This window comes from Capsicum annuum, chromosome 8 (genome assembly GCF_002878395.1).
Source record: "Capsicum annuum cultivar UCD-10X-F1 chromosome 8, UCD10Xv1.1, whole genome shotgun sequence".
NCBI lineage: Eukaryota > Viridiplantae > Streptophyta > Magnoliopsida > Solanales > Solanaceae > Capsicum > Capsicum annuum.
The window spans coordinates 156,894,494-156,908,121 of record NC_061118.1 but is presented as its reverse complement, the minus strand read 5'-3'; the positions used below and the strand labels follow the sequence as shown (position 1 = coordinate 156,908,121).

Here is a 13,628-nt window from a genome sequence, read left to right as displayed (position 1 = left end):
AGATGCCTTCTAACTCATGGACATTTCCTTATAACAATCGAAAATTCGTGTGTATTATTTTACAATAAAATACACCGAATGTTATTCAAAAATATCTCTTGAAATATCATTAAAATATAAATCGAATTTAGAAACTTCTACTTCTATCTCTATGTTAAATATGTGATTTGATAGGTAACTTTAAATACTTTTGACACGCAACCTATAATTCTATCCAACACATGAAAGATAAAAAAAAGAAAAACAAGAATTAAAGACTTAATACATGGCTCGTATTTTACATATGTAACAATAATTAAATTCAATTATTAAAGCATTTCAAAAGAAAAAAAAAATAAAAATAGTTTTGTTGGGTTTAGATTTGGGTCGAATCGGGTCAAACTGTATCGACCCGAAAATATAACGTGGCAAAATCTCAAGGCAACTGTGTCCCGATTGGGTGAACTTAACCCTAGATTCTTTCCCCTTTTCTCTTTCGCTCAACAAACGCTGAATTTTGTTTGAATCAGGTATCAGTTTTCTTCGTTATTCGTGTTTATTGCCTTCAATTTCTGTTCGTAGCCCTAGTTTCTTCTGATTTATCGTTTGGGCGTAGACGTGAACCTAATGAATCGTTGAAAATTAAGTCCGTTTATTTACCTTTGATTTCGATTGGTTCGGTAGGTACTATTATTATTGGATTCTTACGATTTTTGCAATGTTCTGTTTTCCGATTGATTAAACCGTTGTCGTAAAGAGTATAGTGAAAATGATTTATCCCAAGAAACTATTTTCCGAATCACTTTATCCAAGAACTGCACTTAAATTACTTAAATAAAATGGCAGAAAGCAGGGGCGAGTCTAGGAGGGGGCGAGGGTGTTCATTCGAATCCCCTCAGCAAAAAATTACGCTGTGTATTTATGGTGTTCTTTTTTTTAATTTTTAGTGTGTATATATAGGTTTTGAATCCCCTGAATACAAGACTAGAAGCTGGCTCAGTGGTTGAGGAGGTTCAAAATTCACTTTGAGATTCCATGTTCAAATTCCAAGCACTATATTTTTATTTCTTATTTTTTATTTTTTATTTTTTATTTTTCGAACACCCTTAGTGAAAATCCTGGATCACCACTTGTAGATGGGACCATGTGATTTTTTAAGCACTCCGGGTTTTGGACTTGGTTCAGTTTTGTCATTCTCACTTTGTTACTTATGTGCAATGATTTCTTTTATTTTTTTTTTTGTACTCTATCTCGGCTGGTAAGTAACTTTGTTGTTTGCCCTGTGTGAATAGCAGTATTAAATAGGTATGGATGATAGATGGTTCAATGGTAGGCCAGACATGCGCATGAGAGATAAGCGCCAGCAAGAAATGGAGGAGGTAAGAGCTTAGAATACTGATTGTACTTGCTTTGTGACGTGGCTAATTCCTTCATTCAACATGGATAACATGGATCTCTCGTTAAGTTCCGCTTTATTGGTTTTTCCTATTACTTTCTCTCAATCTTATTTAGAACTCATTTAGGGGATGACTTCTAATAGTATAAAGATTCTTTTTGTTTTTCGTTTTTTAAAGAAGAGAAGTAAGATAAAATATCATAGTTTTTGTAGGCGACTTGTAAGGAATTAAGGATGCTTATGAATTTTGGTTTGTTTCAACTTTTCCATGTTCCGTCACTTGTGCAGTTTTAGTAATGTGGACAAATCTTGATCTTCAGCTATTTTAATTAATAAAGTTGTTTCTCGACCTTTTGAAACATAGGCTGATCAGAATTCTGTTCTAGAGGATCTCGCTGAAGATTTTCGCCTTCCTATTAATCATAGACCAACGGAAAATGTAGACCTGGAAAATGTGGAGCAAGCATCTTTAGATACGCAGTTGACATCCTCTAACATTGGATTCAGGCTTCTTCAGAAGATGGGTTGGAAAGGGAAGGGTCTTGGGAAAAATGAGCAAGGTAAGGTTACTTGTTCAAAATTGCTTGACATATTTATTTCTACCTTCTTAAGTTACATTTACTGCAATTTATCCATGAGCATTAAGTAGTTTGATTAATTTCTTCCGTTGGGGGACTAGGAATTACTGAGCCAATAAAATCAGGGATCCGAGACCCAAAGTTGGGGATCGGAAAGCAAGAAGAGGATGATTTCTTTACAGCAGAAGAAAATATTCAAAGACGTAAGCTTGATATTGAACTTGAGGAGACTGAGGAACTTGCCAAAAAGCGGGAGGTATGCCTCTTACACTTTTAGGTTGCCTTAACTATGTTGCACTAGACTATTTGAGTTTGATATTTTACTTTTCCTGGAACATACATTTAATAACAGAAGGCAGCATATAGCATATATGTGTGTCTTTTGATGGGAATGGTATATAAGGGGATACCAACTTTGGAAGATCTTGAGAATTTCGTGCAGTTTTTATTACCTGGTGGCTTCTACTGCCTGCTTCCTGCACATTATGAAAATCCAGGTTTTAGCAGAACGCGAGCACAAAATTGAAACGGACGTGAAGGAAATACGCAAGACTTTCTTTTGTGAGCTGTGCAACAAGCAATATAAATTAGCAATCGAGTTTGAAGCTCACCTCAGTTCATATGATCATAATCACAGGAAGGTAATCGTTTTCCTTAAAATCCCAAAATAGTTTTCAGTTCTTTGATGTTACCTTCATCATTATCCCTCAGACGAAACGTTTATTATCTTCATTCTGCTCCTCCATTTAGCCCTATCTAACCTTCTATTACTATTCTAGCGCTTCAAGGAAATGAGAGAAATGCATGGAAGTAGTCGTGATGATAGGCAGAAAAGAGAACAGCAACGTCAAGAGAGGGAAATGGCAAAATTCGCCCAAATGTATGATATTTTCCATGCAGGCCATTCTGCATTTATTCTCTGATGTGGCGGTATGTGTTTTCGTGCTGATGATCTGTCTTTGCTTTTACTGATGTAGGGCTGCCCATAAGAAGCAGCAAGAACAGCAAACACCAGAGGAAGCGGGTAATGTTCCAGCCCTTTCCACGGTTAGAACTGCGACTGCTCTTGCCGATCAAGATCAGAGGAAGACTTTGAAGTTCGGATTTTCTGCTAAAGGAAGCTCGTCAAAGGTAATTACAGTTAGATTACTGGTTATCTCAGCTTTTTTTTTCTCTTTATATTTTGTTTTTTGACTTTTCAACTCAGTGCAAGGAGATATTAGAAACTTCTAATCCTTAATTAGAAATGTTGAGAGAGAAAGAAGACGCTTCATGACTTTGTAGTTCAAGTTTGTGCTCTTAACTCCTTCCTTCAACTCTTTCGGGGCTGTAAGCAAAATGATAAGTACTTGTATGCTAGAGATCAAATTTCAAAGTTAAAAACACAATGTGTATGTGCACATGTGCTTGTATATATATGATAGATTGAGTGAGAGCATGGTGCAGGGTTGTTTGTGTTTAATTAGAGCATGTATTCCTTTAAGGGACACTCGATTAAGGCCTCTTCCACATTTTTTTTAAGTTTCAGTTTTTGTAAGCAACATGGATACCCTAAATCACTTGTTTCTTTACTTCATCATACTATGCTACTTTTAGAAGCATACATGAAACATGCTTAACTGCTAAATAATTCCAAGATCATGGTTGGGACAAAAGGAGTGAACGTATTATGACACTCAAGTTTTGACTTTGTATTTGAGTTGTTATTCTCTACTCTTGAATTAGCTTCTTAAGCATGGTTATATAGTGAGATTTTCAGATGTAATTAGGGATCTCCCAATTGATTCTTTTTCTTTTTATGATGTGGCGTCGTCTATTCCACCGGGTACTCGCTACCTCCCACCAAAACAGTTACCTAGTAACTTTGCCCACCAAGGCTTTGGCAGATTGGAAGGAATCACCTAGTCTTTTTGGTACTAGGCCACACCTTGGGTGCCAAACAAGGGAGCACCCAATTGATTTGTTCTGTTTCCTTGTGAACCTGCTAGGTTGGTTGTGTGACATCCTGCAGAACCATTATGCAACTCGCACGGTATTTTTCTGGTGGATCATGATTGCTGAGGATTAGCTTTAATAGAAGAGATAAGTTATGCTAGTATAATATGGATGTAGGATTCCTTATTTCACTGACCACTTAGATGTATGGAATGCATTGTGAGATATACTGTCTGGTTAACTGTCTTGGGGTGCATATGTTGCCTCTTCCTGCTGTCCCTCAAAAAAATGCTCGCAGAGAGGAGAAGATGATGACATCTAATTATCATTAATGTGAAAGACATGCTTCAAATGCACTCAAGTAGTCATGTACCTATTTCTGGACAGGAAAATAAAACAAGTGAATTTCTTTATCTTTTCTTGTTCTTTTAGTGTTCTGAGAAATGATTCGGTTGATCTATAGCTGATCCTGAACTTCTTCCCCCTTTCTCCATTAGGCGACGACCTTGGTTAACAAATCTGCAAAGAAGCCAAAAGTAACTGTTGCATCCGTCTTCAGCAATGAGAGTGATGAGGAGTAACAGTGCATCTACACAAGCCTGGTATCAGTGAAGACCAATGAATGAAAGATACTGAACCTGAATGAATTTTCTGTTGGTGGTGTATTACGTTAATTTGTACATTGTAATCCTTTTTGAGCATTTATTTGGTTTAATGACTGGAGGATGTTTGTCCCTGAGCTGAGCGGGACTTGATAGATAGATACCATGTACTCTGTATTTCTATGATTTTGAACATGTTAGACGAAATTTATGAGGTAAAATTTGTGTTTTACATTGTATTTTGCCCTTTGATTCTGTCATTAATGTGGGCAATGTGAAGTGGGAATCTTATTTGATTTTTTTGAATATCCTCCTTCCTTGAGATTAGTACTGGGAACATATCAAATGCTTAATGTGAAAATAGAATGAGATATATCTTTGTTCTTTTTTTAAAATCGAAATTTGAATAGTTGGGGTTTGATTGATCTTGCACCCAATATCCCTTCATGAAATCCTTTCCTTTCCAGAAGGATTAAACCAAACACCACCTCCCCAACGAATGTTGCAACTCGTCAAATGTCATTCATGTGATCGCTTTTGATCGTATTAGGCATACGTTAAAGCTCACTTGTTTCAGTGCCACAAGTATTCTCCTGTAGAATATATACCAGCCCTTGGCCTTGTACTCATTTAACATTCTCGTATAACATTCAACCTAAGGTATCAAACGTTCTCATGTAACATTCGACTTGATAATCTATTGAGAGTATTTACTCAATTAACTCAAACAAGTAGACCGTCTGGAGAACTCTTACCACGAGATACCATCAATGTCAAATATGGCATATCCTGTTTAGACCTACTTGTTGCAAAACATCAACTAATCCCTTGCATAGTTGCATCACAAGCAAGAAATTGGAATAAGAGAAGAAATAAGCATCTTGCATCTTATCGACTCTACTTGTAGTAGGAGCAAGTCATAACTACTGCACTGAGAGCACATGTATTTAGAAATGCACAAGGTTTAATAAGAAGTTGCATTCGAAGTAGTCGAGAAAAAGACGACTAGTATGCCATATTATAGTCAGATACAACACAATAACATAGCAGTATCAATCATCTCTTTACAATACTTCTACCATTCTACGAAATAACTAGTGGCATATAATTACAAAGAAAGGCTATTACGCGGCTTCAGCAAAACCCACTTGGGAGTTACCATAGTCAAACACAGTGTGATATGGCCCCATGAATACATCTCCAAGAATCCTGCAAGTACATATATGAACATCATTAGGACAGCAGGAACATATATTAGCTCCAAAAACTAAGTGGAAAGCGTTGTGTTTGTATGAAACATGATTCTGTAGTTTTTTACTTAGAGTAATGTAGTAGTATGAGTGTAGTCCACATTGACTCTTTGATACTTGTAAGTGCAAGGATAACATACCAAAGAGGACCGCGAGGTGGTGGTACATCGAAAGCAGCAAATCCACTGATACAAATTGAAGCAATTCCTTCTCCAGTTTTAAGAATGTACTGTCAACCAAAGTTTTGAATTATCAGGTGTATCAAAGGCATTTCATAACAAATGTTACGCAGAAAGTGCATTTGCGCAGTAGGTCTTGGTCATACTTTGTCTTAGTAAAGTTGCTCATTCATTACCGGTCACATGTCCTTGGCCTATTTTTCATGAGCCACTCAGACTTCAGAGTTCCGGGTATAATTATTGTTTGAGCAAATAATATCACAGTTCAGGGTATAATTTCTATTTAAGCAAATAGGATAGGTTTTTTCCAGTTGCTTAGCAAATATCTCTTAAGCAACTAGGTAGTTTTACAAACTCCGATGGTGATTAACAATATTTAGATAGGTCAGAACTACAAGTTTCTCTGGTTGCTTTCTGATTAACTGGAATTAAAGATGACAAAATTGGGGTGCAATATTAAGGTTTGTGTACCATCACATATGTACCACAATATACTCGAATATTCAGTGTAAGGACATGAACTAAAACGCGTGGAGTGGAACCTGTTCTGGAGTGAGCACAAAAGCTTTATCTTTGATGGTGAATGTAATATTTGGCAGAGATGAGATGCTGTTGCAGTCGACTACAGATTCTCCCATTGGACTTGGTAATTTCTCACAAAGCTGTAGAACATCAAAACCATCAATATTAGGACGATTTGATACACTACTTCTTGGCTTCTAAATCAGATAAAGTTGTGACTATTACCTGATCCACATACTCCAGTACTCTCTCTTTTGTTCCCTGCTGTTTGAGCTGGTTTTGAATCCAAACAACTGCCATCTCACAGACAGTGCACAATGGTGCTTCACCAACAGAACTTCCTTCGTTTTCCCTTTCAACTACAGTTCTGATATTAGAGCTGAAAGAATTCGGTTCATTAGTTTAATCACGTCTGACATAGCAAAACTTTCTGCTCATTGTACAAAGAAGATAATACTGTTGGATTTGCAAGTCTCATCTTTCAGGCCAATTCATATTGTTGAGTATTCCAAATCAGATGATAGTGTGTGGAAATCAGATAATCCTTGAGGCTCACCTAATAAAAAGTTCAAGAACACTGGAAACTCTCATGATTTTTTTGTGCTTATTTTTAATCATAATAGTACAACAACAACAACAACAAAAAACCCAGTGTAATCCCGCATAGTGGGGTCTGGGGAGGGTAAGATGTACGCAGTCCATACCACTACCTCCGAAGAAGTAGAAAGGGTGTTTCCGATAGACCCCCGGCTCAAGACAAGGAATATTAAACATATCCGTAATAAAGCATGGAACAAGATGAGCAGACATAAACATAACAGTAATTTCTCAAATACGAGAAGTAGTTTATACTTTTATCCCCTCAAAACTTTGTGAAGCCTCCCCAATGATATGAGAGTCAAGTCAACTGTGTCGTAACAGGAAGAGTAATTAAAACTAGAAGGGGAGGTGGTTGTACCTCACATGCTCAGCTCCATTAAAAAAACATAAACCTGCTTGTGAACAAACTTGATCAGGTCTCACCTGCATATCACAATAACGTCTTATCTACAAGCACGCTGAAATGTGAAATAAACAGAAGAGGGAAAGGGAACAAACCCCTGATACTAGTAAATCCCAGAGCACTTCTCCGTACTGTGAAACAATAGTTTTACATTCCGCGCTAACTACTCCTTCTGCTCCAATTGCATGGTTGAGTTGTGTCACGATAGTCTGAAGTTGATTTGTCATAAGTTACAAGTATTGTTTTAAATAAAGAGGAAGTCCAAAAGTCTATAACTCTTGCACAGAAACCAACTGATTAAGTTAGAGATTATAGAACATACTGTTGGACCAGCAAGAAGTGATGTTCCAGAATCCACAATAGCAGCACAACCACCTGCACAATAACCTGTAATGGAAAAACATGACCGAAACTTAAAACACTCGTTCTCTGTGTTAGAGTCCTATAAATTCTCCTTTGAAGAGAGAAGATATACCTCATTTTTGGATAATACTAAGTTTGTTTTTGGTCATTGGGAGTGGGGTGTGCGGAGAAGGATTATTAATATGCCTACATGTCTGTGTATAACTCGTGAAAACTGCATAACAGTGTGTTACTGCCTCAAAGCAGTAGAGGTACAATTTATCATTTCCGTTATACAAAGTTGCGGGAAATCTCCATTTCTTGCATATGATAATCTACTCTCTATTAGTGAATTTATAGATGATTACACGGGATTAGATGGGAAAGACTCACCTGTTGATGTGTTCCCGATAAGGAAATCTCCCATATTAAACTGAAAAGGCAAAGGAAAATAATTGATGAAGGATAGCATAACAAATGAGCTGCTTTTAGTTCGCACCACCAATCGCCTCCCCCTCCAAAAAACCCGAATGCAACCGATGTAGAAGAAAAGAGCAAAATGAAAAACTTTGAAGTACCTGCCAGTAGCCCTTCTGAGTCAAAGGAACATAAGTATGATTACCCTTGAAGTGCTTTGGATCAACTCCACCAAAAACAAGTTCACCTCCCTCTTTTGTACTTGCATCACGGTTAAACCAGAAAGAGAAGACAGGCTCTTTAACAAGACCTTGGTCTACCATATTGTACCTACATGTAGATCAGAAGTAAGACAAGCAGACTCCATTAAGGTGAGAAGAAAATGAAACAAGAAAGAAAAGGTACAGCTGAAGTAAACATAGGCAGAGAACTACCAAACAGGTGTAGCATTTCCAACAGAAATTTCTTGGAAACCAAGCCCTAGTATACCATCAAACTTCCCAATTATAAATGTAATACTTGGTTCTCGTGTCGCCTCAATAAACACCTGAAAAATTGATGTAGAATTGTCATCAGTTGGAAACAAGAAAGGACCATACTATGGGATGTCGAGAACCAGTTGCCAAACAAGAATTTACCTGATCTTTAACTACAAGATCACCAACTTGAACATTGTCTTGACTGAAATGGCCAGAGATTGATCCAGTTCCATAACGGATTGAACAAGATTTCCCTTGATTATAACAAACAGCATCAGAACCATTAAAGGAAACAAAGATATTTAGCTACAAAGGAAGATGATGATCACCATTTCTTGTATATGTGCTGGACTTGCCCGCTTTATACTTGTGGTGAAACCAGCATGCAATCTGAGAGCATCTCAAATGTTAGAAAGAAATTCTGATAAATCAGTGAAGGGGTAAATAACTTAATATAACAAAGAGCACAGCTTACAGAGAAATAGCATCTTGATGATGGAACCCAGAGGTTAGAACTCCCCGTATCAAAGATAACTTTGAATTTCTGAGGAGGTGAACCAATACCAATCTCCCCATAGTATTGGGCATCCAAGTAGTTCTTTAAGGGGACGATGTCCACATCTGAGCCATCCGATTTCTTTTCTAAGCCATTCAGATGCTTCCCATATCGATCTTGTAGTCTAGCCACTCTTGCAGCATTTATGCTATTAACGTCCACGTGGTGCTTCTTCAAACCAATTCTAAGCAAATTATCAGAGGAAGCAGGAAGCACAGAGCAAGCAATGGCCAATAAAAGAAGAGCAGCACAGAGATGCTTCTTTTCCATGTTTGCAAAGTGCCTGCACTACCATACCAAAGACTTTCAAACAATACCAAAGCGTGGATGGCAAAAATGTTAACACAACACTAAACAGGGATATTCTGTTTTCCACGACGTAATAATCTTGTCTTAACAGAGGAGAAATCTTAACTTAATCCACAGCTAAAAAAAGGACTTCAGTAAAGATGCAGAAAGAGAACCAGTCAAATCTGTATCTGCGGTAAATATGTTCATTGAAGTTTTTCTCAGATATCAAGCTATTATTAAATAGAAAAATGATGCTTATATATTCCTATACTATATGTTGAGTATCAAAACCTCCCTAATTATCATATCATACCAGTTTACAGAATAATGTATTGACAAGGAGGTCCTTTTATCTGATCGATATTTATGTAATTCTTTGCACATGTAACATTGGAATCCTACAGAATACTCACAACAACATAGAAGAGGGGAAATCAGACACTTTAGATAATCTACTTTTGAAGTTAAATTGGAACTCCTGCATCAATTTTCAAGTCTTTATACACTATATAAGAAGCTAAAGTTAGAAACTCTAATTATTAATACAATAGGAGGCGGCATTAACTGGAGTTTCCAACCAGTACTTCCTTTATAAAGTATTACTATCATTTATACAATCCACTTCCCATGAAGACTTATCAACACTTACCGAGAACTTAACATATGAAATTTGCCACCTCTAGCTCCAAGATAAGTTAAAAATAAACATTGACAAGCTACAAAAATCATCTTGAAACATCCTATTAATCTTTTACCTGGTAAAGACTTACGATATCACAAAAGATGCCTCTTTTTTTGTAGCTTTAACTTAACCTAGCTTAAAAATATAAAAGACCCATCTTTCTCCTTCCTCTTTCTTCAGTAAGTGTAAAAAAGACTCCCCTCAAATCAAGTATTTCTTAAGGACCAAAAAAAAAAAACTAAAAACATTTATACACAGAGAGAAAAAAGAAAGCAATCTTGTAGCCTAAGTACATGGATGAGAAATGAAGAGACAAAAATTGACAACAAGGGTACAAGAGAAGCAAGTCAAACAACTAGACTCTCAACAAAAAATAGATCATTATTCAGTCTGAACTAAATAGAAGTAGAAACAAGTTTATTACATGAAATCTACTACAAAAAGAGATGAAGATCCAACTGCAAAATCAGCAGATGATTATAATCTTGTATAGCAAAATGAAAATCAGAAAGAAGAAGATAAAGATTAAAAGGGTCAAACCTGAAAGAGCAGTGGCTAAAGGAGAAACCTTTTTTTAGTTTAGATAGAAAGCTGGAGAGAAGTTTGGAGGAAACAGTGAAGAGAAGATATTATGGGATACTGCTATTTGTCCTTTCCCAACTGAATAGCCAACACTACACAAGTTTGGAAGTGAGATGACCATGTACTGTTTGACACGTGAATCCACCCTATTTATTTATACCAAAAAAAAAAAATGTGCTTGGAATAAGGAAGGGAAAAGTAAATAAATTATCAAATAGGAGTATAAAAGAAAAGTGTATTTACAATTATTGCAAATTAGACACTTTGCTAGTATTTGGTCGATTTGCATAGGAGATTAGTGGGGAAGAGTTTATTTATGTCAGTAGATAGGAGTATTGTACTTACTAGTAGTCTTATTTGTTGTAGTGTCGTTCTGTTATTACATATTATTTTTTATATTTTTGTTACTTGAGCTAAGGATATAGTATATTCATATTTTTTTTTTTGACATGTCATGCATTTGTTTTGTGAAAGTTGTTTCTCTATTTTGGTGGTTAGCTACTTTTATCTTTGTTTGGTGAGAAATAAGTGATGCTACTTTATTTTACGTGAGCGCCAGGATGCCGCACCTCTCCTCTTCGTTTTGAGTAATTTTTATTGAAACTAACGAGGTGTTTGAACATATAATTTGAATTTTAATTTAAAATTTTAGTTAGAAAAATTATATTCGTTTATGCTGTTTTGAATTAATTTTCAAACTTAATTTGAAATTTTAATTTCAAAATCTAAATATATTAGTAAAATTTTAATTTTTAAAAATTTAAAACTTACCTGTAATTTTAATTAATTAATTACTCAAGCCTACATTACCCCCAAAAAAAAAAAAAAAAAAAACAATACGTTCACACCTGCTCAATCCTCCGGCAGGCGGCAAGAGTTATCTCTGGCAGCATCATTAGTTGTGACAGGAATTGTTGATGTTTATGGAAAAAATACAGTATATAATTTTAAAAATTCAAATATCATATTTAAATACAAATTTAGCTTCAAAATCAATCTCTATCCAAGACAATAGTTTTAATTTATATTTCAAGCTCATATCCATACACCTACAGAATAATTCAATTCTCTTGACTTAAAGTTTTCAAAAAGATAACTAGTAATTAATAGTATTCATCTTTTAAAATTAGCAAGTTCATTAATAAAATAGGATTAGGAAGGATAGACTTTAACACGTTATTATATTGGAAGAACTTGTACTTTACACAAGTTGCCTAGTTAACATAAGAATCCTAATGAATATTTAAAATTTTAAGAGCTCTTCTGATATATTTATGATCCGTTTGGCTATAAAACGTATTGACTTTCTTTTAGAATATTTTTTCTTATATTTAAAATTTAGTATTTGGTCATTAAAATTTCAAATTCAACTAGAATCTGTGGTTTAAATTAAAAAAAAAGAAAGTATTTCGATTCACTTTTCGTTTTTGCAATTATATTAATTCAAATACATTCAAATATGAATATTATTCTACAATATTTTTGATAAAATTTATTATCAAACACAACTTCATTTTCAACTACAACTTCATAGATTTTAAACAAAATGAAAAATATTTGAAATGGAGCAAAACACAATAGCAGCTTTTTTGTTTGATAGTACAAGCGTGCTTGAGGAAAATCACCTAGAAATTTCCTCCTATCGAAGATGTTGACAAAGGGGGTATGATCAATAATGGTGCATTTTAATTTTTAAGCTATATGAAGTGATGGTAACGTTTTCCCTTTTAACTCTGACAAGGACTATCTTATACTTAATCATGTGCAATTAAGGTATTCCATTTAATTAATTAAATTCCTTCAAAATAAATTGATGCGGCGTATTCAAGGAGAAGTGTCTTGGTGTATGCTTTTTGCAGATGATGTAGTTTTGATTGATGAGACGCGGGAGGGTGTGAATGATAAATTAGAGATGTGGAGACAAACTCTTGAGTCTAAAGGATTCAGGTTGAGTAAGAGCAAGACAGAGTATTTGAAATGCAAGTTTAATGACGTGAGGCTGGAGGTGGTAGTGAAGTTGGAATCACAGGTGGTATGTAAGAGGGACAGTTTCAAGTATCTCGGGAGTTTCAAGTATCTCGGGGCCGTGATTCAGGGTAACGGTGAGATTGACAAGGATGTCTCACACCGTATTGGGGCGGGATGGATGAAGTGGAAGTTCGCTTCGAGGGTGTTTTGTGATAAGAAGGTGCCGCCCAAGCTTAAAGGCTAATTCTACAGAGTGGCAGTCCGGCCGGCCATGTTGTATGGAACGAAGTGTTGGCTAGTTAAGAACTCCCACATTCAAAAAATGAAGGTAGCGAAAATGCGGATGTTGTGTTGGATATGTGGGCTGACTAGAGGGATAGAGTTCGGAATGAGACTATCAGGGAAAAGGTTGGTGTGACTCCAGTGGAGAATAAGATGCGGAAAGTCCGATTGAGATGGTTCGAACACGTGATGAGGAGGGGCATGGATGCCCCGGTTCGTAGGTGTGAGAGGCTAGCTTTTGATGGTTTTAGGCAGGGTAGGGGTAGGCCGAAGAAGTACTGGGGAGAGGTGATTAGGCGGGACATGGAGCAGTTACAGCTCACTGAGGACATGACCCTAGATAGGAAGATCTGGAGGACGCGAATTAAGGCAAAAGGCTAGTGTAACACCCCGTATTCAAGTACATATATTGGCGTATTCAAGTACGTGTATTGGTCTTATTTATATGGAATTAATTTTATTTTATTTTATTTATACCGGAATTTGCCCGTCGATGGTTCCATACGAAGGTTATTGAATAAGTTTTCCAACGATATAAAGATTTCCAAAAACGGATAGGTTTCGGATATAATCGAGCACGTTCGA

At 36.0% G+C, this 13,628-nt stretch overlaps 2 protein-coding genes across 11 annotated transcripts; one reads left to right on the top strand and one right to left on the bottom strand.

Moving 5' to 3' along the window:
- Positions 1-361: 361 nt before the first annotated feature.
- Positions 362-4,729, top strand: LOC107839753 (G patch domain-containing protein 8). Of its 4 annotated transcripts, XM_016683373.2 has the most exons (9): positions 403-509; positions 940-990; positions 1,275-1,358; positions 1,740-1,935; positions 2,055-2,209; positions 2,451-2,594; positions 2,733-2,833; positions 2,931-3,084; positions 4,386-4,729. In XM_016683373.2, exons 3-9 carry the CDS (start codon positions 1,287-1,289, stop codon positions 4,467-4,469), a joined length of 906 nt encoding a protein of 301 aa, XP_016538859.1. In that variant the 5' UTR covers positions 403-509; positions 940-990; positions 1,275-1,286; the 3' UTR covers positions 4,470-4,729. The 4 variants fall into 4 exon arrangements, with proteins under 4 accessions (XP_016538862.1, XP_016538859.1, XP_016538860.1 ...); XM_016683376.2 differs by lacking the exon at positions 940-990 and having other exon boundaries at positions 362-509; XM_016683374.2 differs by lacking the exon at positions 940-990 and having other exon boundaries at positions 432-509; positions 1,272-1,358.
- Positions 4,730-5,453: 724 nt separating this feature from the next.
- On the bottom strand, positions 5,454-11,077 carry LOC107839752 (cyprosin). 7 transcript variants are annotated; one of them, XM_047394795.1, is made up of 15 exons: positions 10,752-10,910; positions 9,158-9,521; positions 9,012-9,072; positions 8,842-8,936; positions 8,638-8,750; positions 8,365-8,533; positions 8,180-8,219; positions 7,767-7,831; positions 7,540-7,653; positions 7,400-7,464; positions 6,998-7,018; positions 6,667-6,820; positions 6,462-6,581; positions 5,881-5,969; positions 5,454-5,699 (listed from the first exon to the last, which is right to left on the bottom strand). In XM_047394795.1, exons 2-15 carry the CDS (start codon positions 9,506-9,508, stop codon positions 5,615-5,617), a joined length of 1,542 nt encoding a protein of 513 aa, XP_047250751.1. In that variant the 5' UTR covers positions 9,509-9,521; positions 10,752-10,910; the 3' UTR covers positions 5,454-5,614. The 7 variants fall into 7 exon arrangements, with proteins under 7 accessions (XP_047250751.1, XP_047250752.1, XP_047250750.1 ...); XM_047394796.1 differs by having other exon boundaries at positions 9,158-9,526; positions 10,752-10,908; XM_047394794.1 differs by lacking the exon at positions 10,752-10,910 and adding an exon at positions 10,636-10,691.
- Between the last annotated feature and the right edge of the window lie 2,551 nt (positions 11,078-13,628).

What these genes read in the sequence shown, in the direction of transcription:
- LOC107839753 (XM_016683376.2), top strand. Translation starts at nt 1,287, where the DNA reads ATGGATGATAGATGGTTCAATGGTAGGCCAGACATGCGCATGAGAGAT. An exon ending in ATGATCATAATCACAGGAAG is followed by an intron (nt 2,595 to 2,732) that starts GTAATCGTTTTC and finishes TTACTATTCTAG; the next exon opens with CGCTTCAAGGAAATGAGAGA. An exon ending in CTAAAGGAAGCTCGTCAAAG is followed by an intron (nt 3,085 to 4,385) that starts GTAATTACAGTT and finishes TTTCTCCATTAG; the next exon opens with GCGACGACCTTGGTTAACAA.
- LOC107839752 (XM_047394794.1), bottom strand. An exon ending in TATCGGGAACACATCAACAG is followed by an intron (nt 7,832 to 8,179) that starts GTGAGTCTTTCC and finishes TTTCCATTACAG; the next exon opens with GTTATTGTGCAGGTGGTTGT. An exon ending in CACTTCTTGCTGGTCCAACA is followed by an intron (nt 7,654 to 7,766) that starts GTATGTTCTATA and finishes AATCAACTTCAG; the next exon opens with ACTATCGTGACACAACTCAA.